The sequence below is a fragment of the Fistularia commersonii genome, chromosome 3, assembly GCF_037954325.1.
Source record: "Fistularia commersonii isolate RoL2024-O1a breed Wild chromosome 3, RoL_Fcom_v1.0, whole genome shotgun sequence".
Classification (NCBI taxonomy): Eukaryota; Metazoa; Chordata; class Actinopteri; order Syngnathiformes; family Fistulariidae; genus Fistularia; species Fistularia commersonii.
Window position 1 is genome coordinate 15,849,535 of NC_141286.1, and position 20,263 is coordinate 15,869,797.

The window sequence follows — 20,263 nt, forward strand, 5'->3', positions numbered from 1 at the left end:
AACAAATAACGACTCTCCCATTTAGGAAAAGCAGAAATGGTGCTAGAAGTACTGAAAAACACTTGTTTTTCAAGCAATTAATTGTTTGTTCAGTACCGCGCTTACAAGAAAGAAAGAATATCAAAAGAGGAGCATAAAGACTGGATACAGGAATTTGAAAACCAAGGTGATATTGCAAATAAAATGAAGTCCAATAAAGTTATCGGTTGATAGCAAAGTCTGTCTTGAACAAGGTAAAGTAAAATTCTGTGCACATTCAGGTTGTTTGATGCGCAAAAAGTGCATACTTACTAATATTACAAGAGAGGGTGTAAAGAATGGGCCAATAATAAATAAAATATATAAGGATCACATGTTGTGCAATTCTACCCGAATGACTAATGATGGCAACTTGCGATAGAATGTGTTTGAAATATCGAAAAGAAAGTCCTGTACATTCATACCTGTGTGTTCCACATGGATGCACTGGGATGAAGATGCAAGGTCACGTGACCGGAGCCTGCTTTCCACTCTTCCCACCATCAAGCATGACGGTGCCCTTGTTCGGCACTCTATATCACTCTCCTTCATTTCAGTTCTGAAAGCACATTTATCATTGCAGAATCCCACGTTTTCACCTCTGCATCCTCCCCTCCAGGTTTCTCCCACTCCTCCGAAGTGGGTCAGCGGCAACCGAAGGACAGTTTTGGCTCTGGCAGACGAGAGAGAGGAGGTTTACCACTGAGATGCCTACTGTTTTTATTGGAACCAACTCTGTGTGCCTTCCTACAGTAGTTTACTTTATGTCAGTGTGAAGTGTAAAATTGTGCAGCTTTAGAATATAAATGTGGCAGTGAGTGACTCACTCCCGTCAGCATCTCCACAAAAGGAGCAGGTTGGACTTTGTGCTACTATACAGGAGAAAACATGATTATTCAGTGATGTAAGGCAAAGAAATGTAAGTGCCATGTGATTGAACGGCACCAACCTTCTTTAAGTTGAACAACGTTACACAGAGTTTTTTTTTGCACCCTCAACTAATAGCTCATCCCTCATGGGGACATTCTATTGTAAGATCCTTGCAAGAGCAGAGAAGGGGGATTTCATTTTCAGTGAAGGGCGGCTTATCAGCACTTCTCCAGTCTCTGTGACTGAAGAAAAAAGCAGGAACAAAAGAATAATCTACCTGGGCAGACAAAATTCTCCACTGTCATTCAGGATCACTGCACAAAATGTTTCAGAGTCATCCTGCGACGCTAAAGGTCAAAGTCACACATCACACTTTCCAGTGTTAAATGAGTCAATATTGTCATCTAGTGGTTTCATGTAAATACTACATATATGGCTTGGTCTGATGGTGGAAACACAAGCTTAAAAAAAAAAAAAAAAGAAACACAAGTTATTGGTTTGGATTGAAAAAAAAACAAAAAAAACAGTGCCGAGTCATTCCCTAAAACTGTAATCTTGCTTCTCTAGCTACTATTCTTTTATGTTCTGGTTTTGTTCTGGTGTGGGGGGGTCATATGCTACTTGTCATCTCAAACGTAGATTGCAGGGCTATTCCAGGATTTATATTGCTGGACTTTCTAAAGGCAATTACCCTACACTGCATGAGGAGGAAATGCAGCAGTAATTTTGTTACTTGAAATTATTTTTAGTGGCTGAAGACACCTTCTCTTCTTTTCTGAGTAAAAATCAGCAAGAAGAGGGGCATTTCTGCATGTTTCCCCATATAGCTCCACAGACAGCTTCAGACATCTTTTTTTCCGAGTCCATGATCAATACCTTGAAAGTGATATGATTCAATAAGTAAGACGTTATCTTTAGAAATTATATGAAACATGATGATTTCGGAGTTTTAATTTATATACTGCTCGAGTTGAACAACAAATACTGGATAATTATCAAGATCAAAGCAGTTGTCATTAGAAGAAAAAAATACTTCATTCAACCTCAAGATTAGAAGAAAAAAAAACATATATTTCAAAGGTAATCTTTCAAGACTTGGTGATGAACATATCCAAAATGCGTAAATGAGATTCATAAAAAGCAAAAAATTCACTTTCAGTGTAACTGATTGGATACAACTGCTTATGTAATTAAGCTCATAAATCAATTTTATTGTTATTTATGCTAAAACAAGATAAGATGGTTATTTATCACTATAAATAACCATCTTAGCTTTACTACAATTAAGTATATTTATTTCTATTAAGTTAACTATAAATCAACCATCTTAAAACTAGATAAGATGGTTATTTATAACTATGAATAGCCATCTTATCTAGTTTTAGTATGTTGAATATAAGTAAATTTCAAAATAATTATTTCTAATTTACAAATTTCTGGTTATCATTTCGTCTTTTTTTTTTTTTTTCAAATTCAATTACGATTGTATTTAGGACAAACCACAACTCATTCATCAATCCAGCGCAAAGGAAAAAAAAAAACCACAAAGCAATAGTACATTTAAAAAAGTAGAAATCTTGCCTTGTCATGGTTTTAAAGAAATTGGCACAAAATTGAATGATACCTTTTCGGTCCTCTGATGCCACTTTGCTCTTTTATTCAACCAAGAATCTCTACTTTTAGGGTCAACATTTTAACATCAGACTTTAGACTAAAAGTTTAGTGAAAGCGTAGTGCGACGTCAAATGGGCAGAATGACAAATACAAGCAACGATCGATATATCTGCACGCTTTATTAGACATCTGTGGAGATGGTCAAGGGGGATCCACAACAAGGTACTACACCAAAGCCTTGTGTCACCGAAGGGTCAACAGCACAGCTCAGGGGTAAAAATAGAGGCAGTAAAGAAAATATGCCTTATTTCTCTCAGTCCTTAACCGTTTCCATAAATAGAATCACCCCTTCTTTTTCCCCTAAGTCACACCTTTATGTGCAGGACATTTGCACAATGTACCGCACACTTATCAGCAGCCGGTGATTTCAACAAAACTGGATTGACTTTCAATAGAAAGTTTTTTTTTCCTCTCTCGTTTTTGACATTCAAAGAATTGCACATCAAATTTCTGACTCTTTCACCGACCCTATTTTGTTAAAAATGGAGCCGTCACTCACACGATCAAACTCCAGACAGTCAAATATACAATCAGTAAAGATAAAGCAGAGGAAATAGATTCCATATGTACATACATACAGATAATGTACAGTGTGATCTCTGCGGACACATAAACAGAAAACCCGCCATAAATACAATGTGTACTTCCACATGCTTAGCTTTTTGCAGTTTATCATTAATGCCACACACCGCAGTTTCAATGAATATTCAAAATATAGTAATTTTTATCTGGCATGAGAGCACTTTTTGAAACCGCCAAGGCAAAAGCAAAAGATAGACATCTTTGAAAGGGGGTGGGTGGTGATATCCAGTGCTTCAGAGATGATCTTACACATATAGAGTTTCAGTGCATAGGTTTAACTCGGGATCAGAATCAGCTATGAAACCGAGCAAGAAGGGAAAGCAGCAGCTAGTTCAAGCAGTTTCTGAAGGGTGGATGTTCTGAGGTTTTCAGTGTTCAGAGTTTTACTGTGGTGCTAAGTCAGAATGGATATGGCTTTCATTCACCTTCTTAGGCTTTTTGTGTGAAGTTTACATCAAGACTCTTATTTTTCTCTCCTTGGCTTTTACATAAATTTGACCACAACAATAATCTAACAATCCATGTGCAATCTTTTAAGAAAAACAAATGACAAAGAGATCGTAAGGTTTTAAGGCTAGATTTGAACAACTACATTTACAGGGAAAAAAATCATGAGTTGTGATTTAAGCCAAAGCAGCCCTCAAAAAATAAAAATAAAAATAAAAATAAAAAAATGAAATCAGAAACTGTCCACACTAGCTGAGCTGAGTATGGAGTTAATATGCCAGTGTTAGTGTTTTCACAAGTTTAATAACTAAATAAATTAAAAAAAATACAGACTTTACATGTGAACCTGCCTAGGTGATGTGTGTCACTTTTTCTAGAGTGCACCAAAGAGGCACATCAGAAAAAGCATGTGCAGTGTGAGCAGGTACGCCATGAAGAAGTAACGAGAACGAGCCCGGCCCGTCAGCAGCCTGGAGAAGTAGAGGCTCCGTCCCCTCAGCCACCGCCTGCAGGCCACCATCCCTCCTTTCACCTTGAGAACACGGAAAAATGATGTTATCGAGCTCAGAGTTTGACACATTCACTACATTTGACAGCCCTGATGTCTGTGGAAAGTTAAAGAGATTGGAGGAAAAGTAATCTTTAAGAAATATTAATGTCCAAAATAGAACTTTAATGGGCCGACAACCTTGAGAGAAATGTGAAAAGTCTGGAGAGTTTAGCTGGGTGCTGCTACCTTGCGGGTGATTAAAGGCTGATTTGGGTTGAGAGTGAGAGCCTCCCACTCTTCATCAGTTTCCATCTCAATACTGAAATCCCTCTGTTTGTCTCTGGACAGACTGGAACCAATGCTGTGCAGTCAGAAAAATCACCATTATAAGCTCTGGCTTGTTTGTTTATGCTTTAATGTCAGGGTGAGTGTGTGTCTCACCTCTTGACTCTATCTTCAGCAAGTCGCAGAGCCTCCTCAACGGTCTCCCTCCGAGCTCTTTCATCTGATAGACATAGTTCCATCTCCAGCAGCCTGAACACACACAGCCATATGCACACAAACACACGTCAACAACTACTATATATAAGTACTCGATTGAGATCTGTGAAGCAAAGCTTTGAGAGAAGGAAACGAAAAAGAAAACTGAGGTCTGGTCTCACCTTTCCCTGAGCTGACTGGCTTCGGCTGTTTCTGCAATAATTGACTGGTTGCTTCTCTCCTGAGGGGCTCCTGGTGCAACTTCAACATTTATGGACCCTTGCTGTTAGGAAAACCACATAAAAAGTCAACCTAGATGTCAGCTTTCAGTGTTACATCAAATACTAAAGCATGTCTAAAGTTTGTTCATGTAGAACAAATATACTTGACCACAGCTCAAGAATGTCAAATGATCGCTCTTATTCGGGATAAAAATGTTGGGCAACATACTTTACAATTGTTATCCTATGTTGACAGGTGCTGAACTGTTAGTGTGATTGTGTTTCTGAAGTGAAATTAAAAAAGCGCAGATTCTAATTAGCTTTGGAATCAGTTTATCGGGTGATGCAGGTACCGCATACACAAGTTGAGGATAACTCGCCTGTGTCTGAACATGAAACTGGCTTTCCAGCCAGTGGCAGCGGTCCTGCATGTCCCTCAGAGTTTGAGAAACGGCCTTAAACTGGGCTGCAACTGCCGCCTTCTCCTCTGTTGTCTGCTGAAGCTGTGGAGTGAAGCCGTAAAGTGAGAACAAGGACATATTGCATTTATTTTAGAGAACAATTAAAAATCTTTAAATGCTTTCATAAAACCATTATATATACAAATACATACATACATGCATATATACACACATATATACATATTTACATATATATACACACACATACATACATACATACATATATATACAGACACATACATCTAGACACAAACAGTGGGGCAAAAAAGTATTTAGGCAGCCACCAATTGGGCAAGTTCTCCCACTTAAAAAGATGATAGAGGCCTTTAATTTTCATCATAGGTAAACTTCAGCTATGTATGAGAGACAGAATCCAGAAAATTACATTATCTGATTTTTAAAGAATTTATTTGCAAATTATGGTGAAAAATAAGTATCTGGTCACCTGCTAACAATCAAGATGTCTGGCTCTCACAGACCTGTAACTTCTTTTGTAAAAGGCGCCTTAGTCCTCAACATGTTACCTGTATTAACGGCACCTGCTTGAACTAGTTATCAGAATAAAAGTCACTCGTCCACAACCTCAAACAGTCATTCTCCAAACTCCTCTATGGCCAAGACCAAAGAGCTGTCAAAGGACACCAGAAACAAAACTGTAGACCTGCACCAGGCTGGGAAGACTGAATCTGCAAAAGGTTAGCAGCTTGGTGTGAAGAAATCAACTTTGGAAGCAATTATTAGAAAATGGAAGACATACAAGATCACTGATAATCTCCCTCGATCTGGGGCTCCACGTAAGATCTCACCCCGTAAGGTCAAAATGATCACAAGAATGGTGAGCAAAAATCCCAGAAGCACACAGGGGGACCTAGTGAATGACCTGTAGAGAGCTGGGACCAAAGTAACCAGCAGTAACACACAACACTGCCAGGTACTCAAATGCTGCAGTGTCAAACGTGTCCCCCTGCTGAAGCCAGTGCATGTTCAGCCCCGTCTGAGGTTTGCTAGAGAGCATTTGGATGATCCAGAAGAGGATTGCGAGAATGTCCCATGGTCAGATCAAACCAAAATAGAGCTTTTTGGTAAAAACTCAACCTGTCGTGTTTGGAGAAAGAATGCTGAGTTGCATCTGAAAAACACCATACCTACTGTGAAGCATGGGGGCAGAAACATCATGCTTTGGGGTTGTTTTTCTGCAGAGGAACCAGGACGACTGAACCGTGTAAAGGGAAGAATGAACGGGGCCATGTATTGTGAGATTTTGAGTGAAAACCTTCTTCCCTCAGCAAGGGCAGTGAAGATGAATCATGGCTGGGTCGTTCAGCGTGACGATGATCCCAAACACACCGCCCGGACAACAAAGGAGTGGCTTCGTAAGAAGTATTTCAAGGTCCTGGAGTGGCCTAGCCAGTATCCAGATCACAAACCCGTAGAAAATCTTTGGAGGGAATTGAAAATCCGTGTTACCCAGCGACAGCCCCAAAAAATCACTGCTCTCGAGGAGATCTGCATGGAGGAATGGGCCTAAATACCACCAACAGTGTGTGAAAACTTTATGAAGACTTACAGAAAATGTCTTCTGGACCTCTGCCATTGGGTATATAACAAAGTGTTGAGATGAACTTTTGTTCTTGACCAAATACTAATTTTCCACCATAAGATGCAAATAATTTTTTTTAAAAATCAGACAATATGCTTTTCTGGATTTTTATTTTCACATTCTGTCTCTCATAGCTGAAGTGTACCTATGATGAAAATTACAGGCCTCGCTCATCTTTTTAAGTGGGAGAATTTGCACAATTGGTAGCTGACGAAATGCTTTCCCCCCCACTGTACATACATATATATAACACATAGATAGGTAGGTACATACACACACACACACACACACACACACACACACACACACACACACACACACACACACACATGAAGAAAGTAGGAGAGTGTGTTTGTGCACCAACAGCAGCTTATGATAAGTACAGCATATATTTTCATTTCATATATTTCATATCACAAGGAAAATGCTGAGCCATAGTATTTTCCCTTGGCAGCTGTGAAACTAGCTGTAAATCCAGCTGTTTTTGTTGTAATCTAACAGTTTGCAGGAGTGGTGTATAAGATGTATTTTCACACCTTGAGATTGAGTTGCTGGATGTACTGGTCTCTCTGCTGGATCTCGTACATGCAGCGCTGCAGTTCTTTGTGAAGCTGAATCCTCTCCGACTCCAACTGACTCACTGCCTCCTTCAATATACTCTGTCCAGCTGGAGCAGCGGTTTCCTGTTGCAGCACGAAGACCGACGGGGAGAATATTAGACGTTGGAAGCCAAGGCCTGCATTGAAGTCACTGAAAATGTCATTTATGTTATATATCAGAGATCTTTCTGTCTTTTAAACGTACTTTGACTAGTGGTGTTTCCTTCTTTTCAGACCTGCAGAAACATAACAGAGAACTGTCAGCACTGAAATCCACTGCAACCTTTTGTCATTGCAATGGATATATCCTGTAACAACATAATTTTCTTTATAAAAAAACAAAACAAAACATACTCTTATCAGTGGATATAAAATATGCCATGATTTACAGCTTCCTATAGATTTTAGTAGCAATCTGGTAAATAATATCCGCTGTGTATGTTTTTTAAAAAATATATTGCAGGTGCCATAACAGGTCAGTGATTGTAATTCCAAGGTTAGTGCAACTGACAAAATAATTTCTCATTTAATGTTCACTTTGGTTTTACCTTAGGTTCGATGTTTCTGCCCGGCTGCTGTTAGAATATATCTCATGTACTGTTTGCTGGAGTTCACTCGTCTACAAAAAGCAGAAAGAAGCTGTCAGAAACAAAGGTGAAAGAAATTCTCTACATAATTTGTCATCAAAAGGAAATAAAAATCTGACTGTATATACAATTCATAATCAAGCGTGCAAGTCAAAGCCACAGAAAAATGAATTACAGAAACTGACTTGACCCTACATGCTGTCTGTAAATCACAACACCGGAGAGAAAGCAAGTGCAAGCAACAGCCAAACCCAAATCAGAGCTGATAACTTGACTTACCAGCCAGTTTCTGTCACTCTGGAAAACACTGACGGCACTTCCTTTTGACTTTTCCGCACTAGTGGATGCCGACGGGCTTGACCATTGCCTAGCTTCGACCACAGGCGTAGCCCCAGCCAACTCATCAACCAACCTGTCGCGATCGTTTTGGAGACTGGCCATGGACTTGGAGAATGCGGACAACTGCCTGCTGTATGTGTCATTTTCCAAGACAGCCTGCTTTAATTGCTTTTCCTTTTCCGTCAAAGACTTTGACATGTCATCCAACAATTTATTTAACTCTATGTTTGAGTCCTTGCTCTCGAGAGCTTTTACTTTATGAATAAGGACGTCCCTCTCTTTGGCTAACATCGCCAAATCTGACACAGCTTCCTGAAGGCTGCGTTCCGCCTTATTATAGGATGCCTGAGTCTCTCGGAGCTCTTCATCATATCTGTTTCGTAGGATCTTGAAGTCTTCAATAAGCTGGTCACGGTCATTCTGCAAAGCAATCATTGCTTTGCGCAGGGACTCATTTTTAGACCCCATGTTGGCGTTTTGTGTTTTTGCTTCTGATAGCTGTTGCTCTGTTTCCACAAGGTCTTCTGCAAGCTGTGCCACCCTCTGATCAGCTGTCTCTTGCATTTTCCTCATCAGCTCCACCTCATGCTCGAAAGTGTTCACCTCACTGTTGTATTTAACTTCTGCATCAGCTAGCTTCTTATCAGTTTCCTTTTCCAACAGTTGCATTTTCTCCTTGAGTTCATCAGTTAAAGTTTTCTGAGAAACTAATTTTTGTTGTAGGTCATTACATTCAGCAGCCTTAGTTACCACAGCCTGCTGGAGGTCAGTGATCACTTTGCCCTCGTTTGTTGTTTTCTGAGTCAGTATTTCACCTTCTAATATTGAGACTTGAGTTTTGAATTTGGAGATTTCGACATTTAAAGCATTTCTGGTCTCTGCTTCTTTTTGTAATTCCAGTTGGGATTCCCTGTGCTGCTTTTCAGTGGTGGCTTTTTGGTTTTCTAGGTTCTTGATCACATCCTGTTGCTTCTTCAGGAGCACTTTCAGCTGGTTATCCTTCAGAGATAAAACTTGATTCAGATCCTCTCTGTAACGAACCAGTTGCGCCCTTAGCATAGCATTCTCTGAATTAAGGTCATCCATCTGATGTAACAATTTCCTTATTTCATGTTTTAGTCCTTTGGTTGCGCCAGCTTCGCCATCAGGTGAGCCCTCTTTACCCTTTAACCCTTTAAGTTGGCTCTTTGCTTCAAGAATTCGGTATTCTGACATCAATCGCTCCTTTTCACTCTGCAAAGAAACCACTGAATTCTTGAAAGACTCTGTCTTAGCTGCCATCTGCTCTTTCTCCTGGATTGACCTGTTCATATTAATTTGTAGATTTCTGATTTTGGCTTCAAGCCCCCTCAACTCTTTGTCAGTCTTTTCCTTATGGATGTGCAAGGACGCTAGCCTGTCCTCATAGACTGCTACTTGGGCGCGATGATTAGCCTGGAGTTGCTCAAGATATCCAGACATGTGCCCATCTCTTGATGAGAGCAGAGAGGAAATTTCACTGTCTTTGCTCTGGAGAAGTGTTTTCAGCTGGAGAGTAATTCCTTCCTGCTTTTCAAGGTCCACCTGGAGTTTGTCATTTCTTGACTGCAAGAAAAGCAGCTGAGCATCGGTGTCTGCATTTGTTTTCTGTATTTGTTGGAGATTAAGTCTGACTTGGGAAATCTCGTCTTCTTTGTCGGCGAGCCGTCTGTTGAGCATGCTTCTATCTTGTTCTGTGCTTTCAACCTGAGCGCTGAGTCCCTTTACCTGCGCCGTCATAAGATCAACAGTTTCAGCAAGTTCAGCATTGCTGGCGCTCATTACAAACAACTGTCTCTGCTGTGCCGCTGAAGCCACGGAATATTCATTTAACGTTCTTTCTAATCTTGACTTGGTGACTCGTAGTTCATTCACCTCCTTTTCCTTCACTCTCATGTCATCCAGGAACCTTTTAATCACAAAACCTTGTTCGAGGAGCTGGCTGTCCTTCTCGTGCAAGGTATTCTGGTATAAATCATTCCAAAGTTTAGTAGCCTCTGATCCTTGAGGAGTGGAGGATAAAGCAGAAAGCTTTGCTTCATTGGTCTCAAAAGCTCTCTTGAGCGTCATCATCTGGAGTTCTTGAGAATCTATGTGCTTTTTTAATTCATTAGCCCTTTGGGTTTCTCTATCCTTTACATCTTTCAGATCATCTATTTGTTGCTGCAGCCAGACTTGATTTTCCATAGAGGAGTTTATTTGTTTCTCCTCCTCATTTTGCTGGGATTTACTTTGATCCGAGAGCTGATCCTCGGATTTTTTACTCAGCTGTGACATTTCCAGAGCCAGGTGGTCTCTTTCAGACTGAACTCTATCAACCTTTTCTGTTGCTTCTTGGAGGAGAGTTTTGCAAGTGGCCAGTTCGGTTTCAACCTGTTTCACCTTGTCCTCTACAACAGATACTTGTAGAGAACTTTTCCTCTGTTCTTTTTCAAAGGATTCACATGCTGACTCGGATACCTTCAAAGAGCTCTCCAACTCTAGAATCACTTCCTGATATCTAATGCAGTTTTGCTGCAACTGATTTATCTCCTGGTGCTTTTCTTTAAGAAGCTCTTGCAGATCTTTGTTGATATTTTTGGACCCCTCCTTGCCTCTCTGGACTGCCTTCAGTTTTGCTTCAAACTCTCGAACCAGCTTCAGTTGCTCCCCTTCTTTTTCTTGGCGAACCTGGTCACTCATCTCTTTACTAGCTTCAAGCTGAGAAGAAAGCTTACTGTTTTGAGTTTGCAAGCCAGTGACAGACTCGGTCAGTTCGTCAATTCTTTCTGAATTTTTTAAGATCACCGTCTCCAGGTACTCATTTTCATTTTTCACTTTGTCTGAAATCTCCTGGACATTTTCAAGCTCCTCTTGAAGAAGAGACTTGTCATCCTCCAAGATTTTAACATTCTCTTTTAGGCTAATGGTTTCTTGGCTATGTTTGTTAATGATATCTTTCAGCTCCTTAATGGTATCATCTTTCACTTGTAACTGCAATTCGTGATCATTGCGTATTGTTTCAATCTTCTCCGAAAGATCTTGCTTCTCCATTTTTAGCAAACTGCTGGCCTCCATTTGAGCACCAAGTTCAGTTTTCTGGGCCTGGATCTGAGCTGTCAGTGAACTATTCAAACTCAAAGCTTCATCCAGCTTCAACTGCATGTTGGTGGTAAATGATTTTGACTCCAAATGTTTTTTTTCAGATGAACAAGTAGCTTCTTTGAGTTTTTCAGCCAGTTGGCTATTTTCAGCCAGCATTCCTTTCAGCTTCCCTTGAAGATGCTCTGATGACTCCTTAAGATGGCAAATCTCAGTCTCCAAGCCCTGATTTTTAGCCATCAGCTCACATATTGCCATTTTATGGCTCTCCTCAATGTCCTTAAGTTGTTTACTAATTTCCTGATTCTCTTCTTCAAGCTCCTCAATCTTCTGTTTCTTCTCTTTGGAAAATTTGTGCATCTTCTGTTTAATGCTTTGGTTTTCATCCTCCATCTCTCCAGCTTGCTTTTGTAGAATCTCCATCTCGGTTTTACTTTTGTGCAGTTTTTTGAGGGCTTCCTGTCGGTCTCTTTTGGCGCCCTCCAAAAGCTGTCTCATCTTATCCATTTCACTGCCAACATTTTCATACGCTTGTAAAAGGGACTCATAGTCCTGTTTAAGATCGGCGTGTTTTGACTTCCATTTAGTTAGATCTTCCGTATCAGAGTCTTTAAGAGATTCAAGCTGGCAGGAGAAGGCTTTCTTTTGCTGGGTGATGTTTTCTATGGTTTGTTTCAGACTTTCGCAGGCAGCAGACAGATTGCGATTGTCGTTAGTGATACGATGAACTTCAGCTCTGAGCTCGTCCTTATCCGTGTTGAGACAAATAACAGTACTTTCAAGGTCCTGATTCTGTTGTTTCAACTTCAAAACTGACGCTTTCACATCAGCGTATTCAGCCTCCTTAGTTTCATGTTTGGTTGACAGCTTTTCCATTTCTTCTTTAATATTTGCATTCTCCTTTAGGAGTTCTTTTCTGGAGACTAATGCTGCTTGAAGTTTTCTGGTTAGAAGACTAATTTTGCTTTGGTTATCCTGCTCATTTACTTTGATGGCGTCTTGTTGCTGATGCTCTTGAGCTTCCAATTTCATCAGAGCCTGGGCTCTTTCATGAATTTTAATTTGCTGCTCCAATTGCATTTGAAGGGCAGCAATTAATTCATTCTTTTGTAAAATCTCTGCCTGCAAAACAAACAAGGCATCATCATGGTGTAATTTTGCTTCACTGTCTTCACCATATTTGTATGTAGAAGGGACCTTGTCCTCATTTCCGTCTTCCGTCTTCCTGCTGTTCTTTTCGAGTGTGTCTTGACGAAGCTGCTCTTGCTTAAACAACTTCAATTGCTGACTCGTAGTGCTTATTTCAGCCCTTAGTTCGCTGATTATTCTTGAAGAGTTCTCCTTCTCGTGCTGCACAACTTCCAAATCCCTTTCTTTCTCTTTATATTGCAACTGTGCTTTTTCAAGCACCTCAATCAAATGAATTTCTTGCTCGCTGAGCCTCTGCTTTGTCTCTGTCAATTGTTTCTGGCTGGTGAACACTTGGTCTGAAAGAGTCTTATTTTCTTCCATCAAAGTCTGATACTTTTCTTCATTTGCACAAATGTACTCCTGAAGTGAAGATTCAGAGGTGTTAAGGCGGCCCTCCAAAGCCATTTTCTCATTAAATAAAGCTTCCTTTTCCTCTTGGAAAGTACGCTCCGCCGCCTCAGTTCTTTCCTTGTATGTCTTGACCTCTTGTGCCTTCGCTTTTATGACTGAATAAGCTTTTTCTAAGTCACTCTCCAGCATACACAACTTTGAGCTCAAGGTTTCTTCTCTTTCCTCCATGACTTTGAGAGCTTCATCTTTTCTTTCAATCTCAAGAGAGGTGCTCTCGATTTTGGATTTAACACTTTCCAGCTCTTTTTGCAAGTCTGGCAGAGAATGACACTGACTTTCTTTTTCTGCAAGAGACATTTTCAAATCTTGTACTGTTTTATCTCTCTCCTCAACAACTTGTTTTAACGTATCTAGGTCTTCTTGATATGACAAAGAGGTTTTACGGATGTCTTCTAACTCGCCAGCCTTCTCAGCAAAGTTCAGCTGTACATCATTCAGTTCATTAGTGAGCTGACAGTGTTGTTCCAACAGGGCCTTGTAGTCATCTTTCAGTTCAGTCAGTTCTTGAATTAATTTATTTTCATTTACTTGAGCTTTCTTCAAAGACTCTTTCCGTGCCAGCAGAGCAGCTTGGGCCTTTTTCTGAAGCATCACCTTTTCTTGCTTCACCTGAGTCAGTTCCTTTTCTAAATCAAGAACTGCAGAGGCTGACGGTGAGTTGTTCCTTGTCTCATCTTTTTGAAGATCAATTTGATGTGGAGTTTGACGTTCCTCTGCTTTCTGGGCCATACTGTTTCTGTATTGCTCAAATGCATCTTGTACCTCAGCCACACTCACTTGCAGTTGTTTGATTAGGATGTTTTTCTCAGTTAATGCAGATTGGAAATTTTGATTTTCTAACTTTAACTGCTCAAGAAGTCTTTCATTTTCTGCTTTGCAATCAAGAATCTCTCCCTCCTTCTTAAAACATTCACTTTTAAGAAGACACATTTTTTCATCATACAATTTTGCCGTGGCTTGAGCTTGATTCGTTGATTCCTGTAATCTCTCCTGTAAAAGTGAAATCTCAGTTTTGCATTTCAAACTCTCATTTTGGTTTTCATATTCTTCAACCTTTTTGAGCAGATCTTTTCGAAGAATTATAGCAGCTTGAAGCTTCTTCTTCATTGCATCTTTTTCTTTAGATACCCTAGAGAGCTCAACTTTTAGGCCATCATTTTCCTTTACCAGCTCAAGCCTCTCTGCATTCCTAGCTTCAAGTTCACGGCGCAAATGGGATTTTTCCTCTTCAACTTGCAGAGAAAGATCTTCTAGCTGCTTCATGGAGGATTGGTAAGCATGCTTCACATTTTCTAACTGTCCACTGAGAGATGATTTTTCCTGATCTAGTTTCACTCTTTCATTTGAGGCAGATTCTATGACTTTGGAGATAGATGCATCTTTGTCCTTCAACTGCTGACTAAGTCCAGAAAGAAATTCTTTTTGCTGACTTATTTGAATTTGCATACAGGCAATTTGATCATCCTTTGCATGGCATTCACTGTGCAAAGTAGTGTATTTGACAGTGGCCTCCTTAGCTGTCTGTGTTTCACAGTTAAGCTGAGTCTGTAAATGTTCTACTCGATCTTGTAGAACATCAATTTGTTGAAGTTTCTCCGACTGAATCCTCTCCTTCTGACCTAGTTTATCCTGGTACATTTGCAAGTCTGCTAAAGTCTTTTCCAGCTCAATCTTCAATGCATCTACTTCAGACTCATGACTTGCTTCTACTTGTTTAAACATGTGCATTAAATGGGCCTTTTCTTCATCTAAAGCACCTAATGTGTCAGATGTGAATGCCGATGAGACAGAGGAATCTTTTTCAGTTACATTTTGCTTTGCTGTAAGGTTTTGTAACTCTTGTTTCACTGCTAATAGGGCATTTTGTAAATGATTGTTTTCGTTCTCCTTTTCCTGGACAGACGCTAGTAACCTTTCAAGCTGAATACTGGACGCTGACGCCTCCAGTTGTTTTGCAGATGCCTCACCAAGTTTCCCCTGCAAACTATCCAATTCATGTTTCAAAGCATTGACTTTTAAATCTTTAGATTTCATTTCATTTTCAATTTTTTTCACTTGCGCCTCAAGTACGTTCTTATCCTGTTTCTCTTTGTCCAGAACTAACAGCCACTCTTTTTCTGCATCCTGCAGAATTTGCTCTAACTTTTGCACATTTTCTTTTAAGTGAGACATTTCTTCATCTTGAGCACTAACCTTTGCTTTGGAGCGCTCCTTCTCAGACACCAGTTCCTCCATGATTTGACTTATGTTGCTGGACTGCTGCTCCATCAGAACCTCCATCTCCCCCTGTGACTCCAAAACGTGATGGTGTCTTCTTTCCAGCTCTTCCTTCTCTGTAAGAAGTTTTCTAACACCCTCTTTTAATTGTGTATTTTCATGACTCACAGCAGTAAGAACCCTTTGGTGCTCTTCCTTTGCCCTACTAATCTCTTCCAACGACCTTTTATTTTGCACCTCTAGTTTCTGTATTTCTGAAACCAGTTGAGCTGTGTGTTTTGCTTGGGCCATGTACTGACTGTTAATGGCATGTAGAGCCATTTCTCTTTGCTCTAGGTTTTCTGTTAATGCGTTCATTTGGGTCACAACCTGATGATGCTGTGACTTCAGTCGTTCTATTTCAACAGTTAACAGTGATACACTTGCTTGATGAGAAGCGAAGGCTTCATCCTTCTCTTTTGAAAGACAGGAATTCAAGTCTTGCATTTCCACAAATTTCTGTTGGGTTGAAGACAACTCATTGCTTAGTGTTTCTATTTTAGCTCTTCCTGTCTGATGTTCATTGGTGGTGTCATCCAGCAATTTCTGAAGGCTTGACACTTTGTCAGTGCTTTGGGACAGTTGCTTTCTGACATCCTGCAGTTCTTCAAGGTTTGCCGCATATTTATCCTGCAGGTTGTTGAAGGCACTCTGTGTTTCTTCGGCCAACATTCTGTGGGTCTCAGTTTCAGTGGTCAGAACCTGGATTTGACCCTGTAGCTGTGACATCATCTCTGTGCTTTCCATGAACTGAGTTTTGAAGAGTAAGGCCTCATCTGCTCTCCTCTTAAAATCCTGGAGAGACTTTGAGAGTTCAGAAAGACCAGCCTCTTTTTCTTCCAGGACCTTTTTCAGGCTTTTTGCTTCAGATACATTTACTTGGAGGGTGCTACTTAACTTTGCAACAGATTCTTCAAGGTGTGAAATTCTCTCTTTCAAGCTCTGACACTCTTCCTCTTTCGCTTGTAGACTTGAAATCAGATTTGCAACAATCTCCGAAGAGCTGTTTTGATGCTCCAGATTTGGCAGCTCTGTTTTCTCCAAGATACTTTTGATGGTGGTTGTCTCTGAAGAAAAGCCTTCAACTTGAGCTCTCAGTTTACAGGCGGAATCTTCAAGCTCTGCTACTTGAGCAGTTAAACGGACATTGTCATCTGATTTCTCTTTCAGCAGCTCCACTTGCTCAGCCATGCTGCTCTTGAGTTGTTGGATCACATTCACCTGTTCCTTCAGGGAGTGATCTTTTTCTTCCATGGTCATATTAAGCTGCTCCCTCTCAAAACGCGCTGCTTTGAATTGACTTTCCCAATTATGGACTTCTGATTTTAGATGTGTGATTTCATTATGGGCTTCAGATAATTCACTCAAACTTTTCTGAAGTTCAGTCCCTAATTTTGCATTGCAATCATTGAGTACTTGCATGCCATCCTTCAAATCAACTACCTCTGCCTTCCGCAGGTCCTCTTCTTGTTTCAGCTGACACTTATCTGCGCTGAGTTTGTGCACAGCATCCTTTAGGTTGGTTGCTTCAGCTTCCATCTCTGCAAAATTTTTATTTACGGCACAAAGCTGACCAGTGAGAGAAACAACAGATTGGCTTTGTTTCTTTAGTTCATGTTTGCTGTTATCGAAGTCATTTGTAACTTCTTGCAAGATCTGTTCTTTTTGCTCGATCAACTGTTTCTTCTCTAAGCACTCCTTCTTAAGTGACTCAACTTCAACATGGATCTGGGATACCAGGTCTTTCTGCAGTGTGACCTCATTCTGCAAAATACTGCATTCTTCTGCTTTCATCTCAAACAACTTGTCCTTCTCCAAGAGTGCTGAATTGAGGACAGAACCCTGCTCCTGAAGCATAGAGATGGTGTCCTGGAACTGCAGCAGTTGGTTTTGTTGGGCTTCTAACTGTGAGGTCTTCTCAGACAACATTTGTTCTTTCTCATTCAAGACCATGTTGACTTGACAAACCTGCACTTTCAGGCAATCCATTTGCTCATATAAATTCTGAAGCTGTTCTGCTCTCTCTTTTAGTGTTCTTGACAAATTATCACATTCAGCTGTTTTTTCAAGCAAACGTGCAGAGTTAGTGATTTCAATTTCCTTAAGAACTTGCCTTAATTCGTTTACTTCAACAATAAGGAGCTCTTTTTCTTTTGACAAATCACCAGTTGTTTTCTGATTATCTGAAATTTGACCTTGGAGCCAAGAAATTTTTTCATTCAGTGACTTGGTTTCACTGTTCAGTTCAGAAACCGATATTAAGTTCTGTGATAACGCCGCTTCTAGTCTCTTATTATCTTCTGCCAAACTAGTAATTTTCAAAGATAAACTTGTGTTCTCTTCACAGGCCACTTTAAGTTGACGGTCAAGTTTAGATCCAATATCCAATTGGTGCGTCAGCTCAAGTTCTCTGGATTCACAAGCCGCATAAAGTTGTTGCTTTTCCTCTGTGAGTGTCTGAATTTGGCTCTTGAGGTTATTCAGCTCCGCTTCCTTCAGCTTAGCATCAGATTCAAGTTTTTTGGCGTTTTCCCCCATTACAGTGATTTGGTCGCTCGAGGACTTAACTTTCTTATTGGCATCATCCAATTCATCTTTGTAAAGTTGACCTTGTTTTGTAACATCTTTCAAGGTTTCTTCTTCAGCTACAAGTTGTTGCTTTAGATTTGTGTGGTCTAAATTAAGTGATTCAATGTCCATAAGGAGCTTGGATACAGCATCTTTCTGATTAGCAAATTCATTCTGAAGGCTCTTGTATTCTTCCTCTTTTTCATTCAGTAATGCATCTTTGTCCATTAGATGCGATTTAAGAGTACGTTCCTGTTCATGAGCCAGAGATAATGCCTCCTGAAGTTCCGCTTGATGACTTCTTTGGGCTTCTATTTGTGCTTCAAGATCAGAGACATTCCTTCTTTTTTCTTTCATATCATGCTGGAGTTTGTCAATCTTAGAAATAAAGCTTTGAACTTGCTCTTGCAGTTGTGTGACCACATGCTCCTTCTCCCTGACCAACTGGGTGAGATTATTACAGTCTTCTGTTTTTGTGAGTAGTATCTCAGAATTCGAGTGTGCGCTTTCCTCAAGGACTTTACTCAGCTCATTTGTTCGAGCATTTAAGTCGTTTTTATCTTTTTCTAAATTTTGCACCATTTTTTTACTTTCTGAATACTCTGTTTCCAGGATAGCTACTTTTGATTTCAAAGAGTCCCTCTCTGCAGTAACGTCTGACAGTATCCTGACTCTCTCGGTTGCTTCTTCAACAAGCCTCTCATTCTCCTTTCTGACAGAGTGCATTTCTTTCTCCAGAGTCCTATTTAGTTCATGAGCAGATGTAATATTTTCATTGAGCTCTGTCACACTTCCCTTCTGTACCTCAAGCTCCTTAGTCAGCCTACTAAGCTTTTCTTGCAGCTGTGCTTTCTCAGCTTTTGTGTTTTTAATGAGGTTCTTGAGTTTTAAAACATTTTCAGATTTACTCTGAATTTCTTTACTCAACTTCTGGTTTTCTGAGTCCCTGGCTTCCAACTCAGTATTGAATTTCTGCCTCTCATGTTCAGCCTGTTCATCAAAAGCCTTCAGTTGGCTTTCCAAAGATGACATGGTCTTCAGTTTTTTCTCCATCTCCTTTTTTATGCTCTCCTCAGCCTGTGTTTTTGCTTCTAATTGTTTAGACATCAACTCCACTTCGATATGATATTTTTCAACCTGCGCCAGAAGTTTGTTCTGTTCATCCTTGAGAAATTTCAGTTCACTTTCATATGCTTGCTCTTTATCTATGAGTTGTCTGTCATTGTTGTCATTTTTGTCCTTGTACTGCAAAATGACTGCTTCAGACTCCTGTACCTTTTGGGTTGACAGAGCCAGCTGGTCCTTAAGCGAGGCAATACATGTTTCACATTCAGCAAGGTGATTACTATAGCTCAAAATGTGTTTCTGAGTCTCTCCTCTTAGAGCTTGAATAGTTTTATTATCTTCCTCGCCCTGCTTTATTAGTTGTTCCACCTCAGCCCCCTTAGAAGTGCTTTCTTCTCTGGCTTTGACCAACTCCATCTCAATATCCTTGAGTTTTCCATCAAGCTCTGTTATCTTGCAGTTCAGGGTATGTTGATCTGAATTTTGTGACTCCTTAATAATCATAGCCTCTCTCTCAGCTTTACTCAGGGCATTTTCAACTTGAACAAGGCTCTCCTCTTTGAGTTTAAGCTCCCGCTTCAACATAGTGACTTGCTCTGCGTACTCTCTCATGGTACCAGAAAGGGCCAATATCTCTTTGTCCTTTTCAGACAAGATATCTTTCATACTATCAATTTCCCGCTCACAGCTTTGAAGGTCATGAATGAGTTGGGCTCGCTCTTCCAAATGGGCTGTGTTAAGTTTGTCCAGCTCCTCATTAGTCTGGTCTAGCTCTGTTTGTAATGTTTCCATTGTGACGTTCTGCTTTTGCATCTGGTGGTGAAAAAAAAATGACAAAGACGCACTGAGTTAGGTTGGAGAATTTTGATAGAATTAAAGATACATATTATTATGTTCTACCACATTGAGTTGTCAGACTATTGGCTATAATATAGAATGGATCTATGGCTGTGATTCATTGAAAATTAATTTTCGGTTTAGAATGCCTGTATGGAGGGACATATGTCTGAAGATAGCAAAATGTCTGTGGAGTTTCTCAGTCATCCAGGTCATGGTGAATTCTTGTCGAAATCTTTTTGTTGTGGCATTAGGGGTTTTGGGCTTGTCTTGATTATGGTGGCTTGTTGTGTAAATGGGTGTACTTATGGATAGCAAGGTCGGTGTAAAATGTAACTTACATTTTCACAAGCCACCATAACCTACACCCGCCCAAAACCCTGGTTCGTATATTTGGAAACTCCCAACATGTCATTAGAACAGAAGAAGTCTCTCAGATGAGGAGGTGAAACATGTTCAAGTGAAGAA

At 40.2% G+C, this 20,263-nt stretch overlaps 1 protein-coding gene across 2 annotated transcripts in view; it reads right to left on the bottom strand.

Moving 5' to 3' along the window:
- Positions 1 to 2,661: 2,661 nt before the first annotated feature.
- The window catches only part of LOC147235661 (uncharacterized), a 42,336-nt gene continuing 24,734 nt past the window's right edge, over positions 2,662 to 20,263 (bottom strand). Inside the window, exons 21-30 of one of the 2 annotated variants that reach the window (XM_086143804.1) lie at positions 13,082 to 19,771; positions 8,309 to 13,018; positions 7,991 to 8,061; positions 7,648 to 7,678; positions 7,380 to 7,526; positions 5,163 to 5,285; positions 4,744 to 4,844; positions 4,523 to 4,615; positions 4,328 to 4,442; positions 2,669 to 4,123 (exon numbers count right to left, since the gene is read on the bottom strand). In XM_086143804.1, the coding sequence (XP_085999930.1) occupies positions 3,965 to 4,123; positions 4,328 to 4,442; positions 4,523 to 4,615; positions 4,744 to 4,844; positions 5,163 to 5,285; positions 7,380 to 7,526; positions 7,648 to 7,678; positions 7,991 to 8,061; positions 8,309 to 13,018; positions 13,082 to 19,771 (12,240 nt within the window). In that variant the 3' untranslated portion in view covers positions 2,669 to 3,964. Of the gene's footprint in view, positions 4,124 to 4,327; positions 4,443 to 4,522; positions 4,616 to 4,743; positions 4,845 to 5,162; positions 5,286 to 7,379; positions 7,527 to 7,647; positions 7,679 to 7,990; positions 8,062 to 8,308; positions 13,019 to 13,081; positions 19,772 to 20,263 lie in introns of both variants that reach the window. The other variant, XM_086143803.1, reaches the window with a different exon arrangement.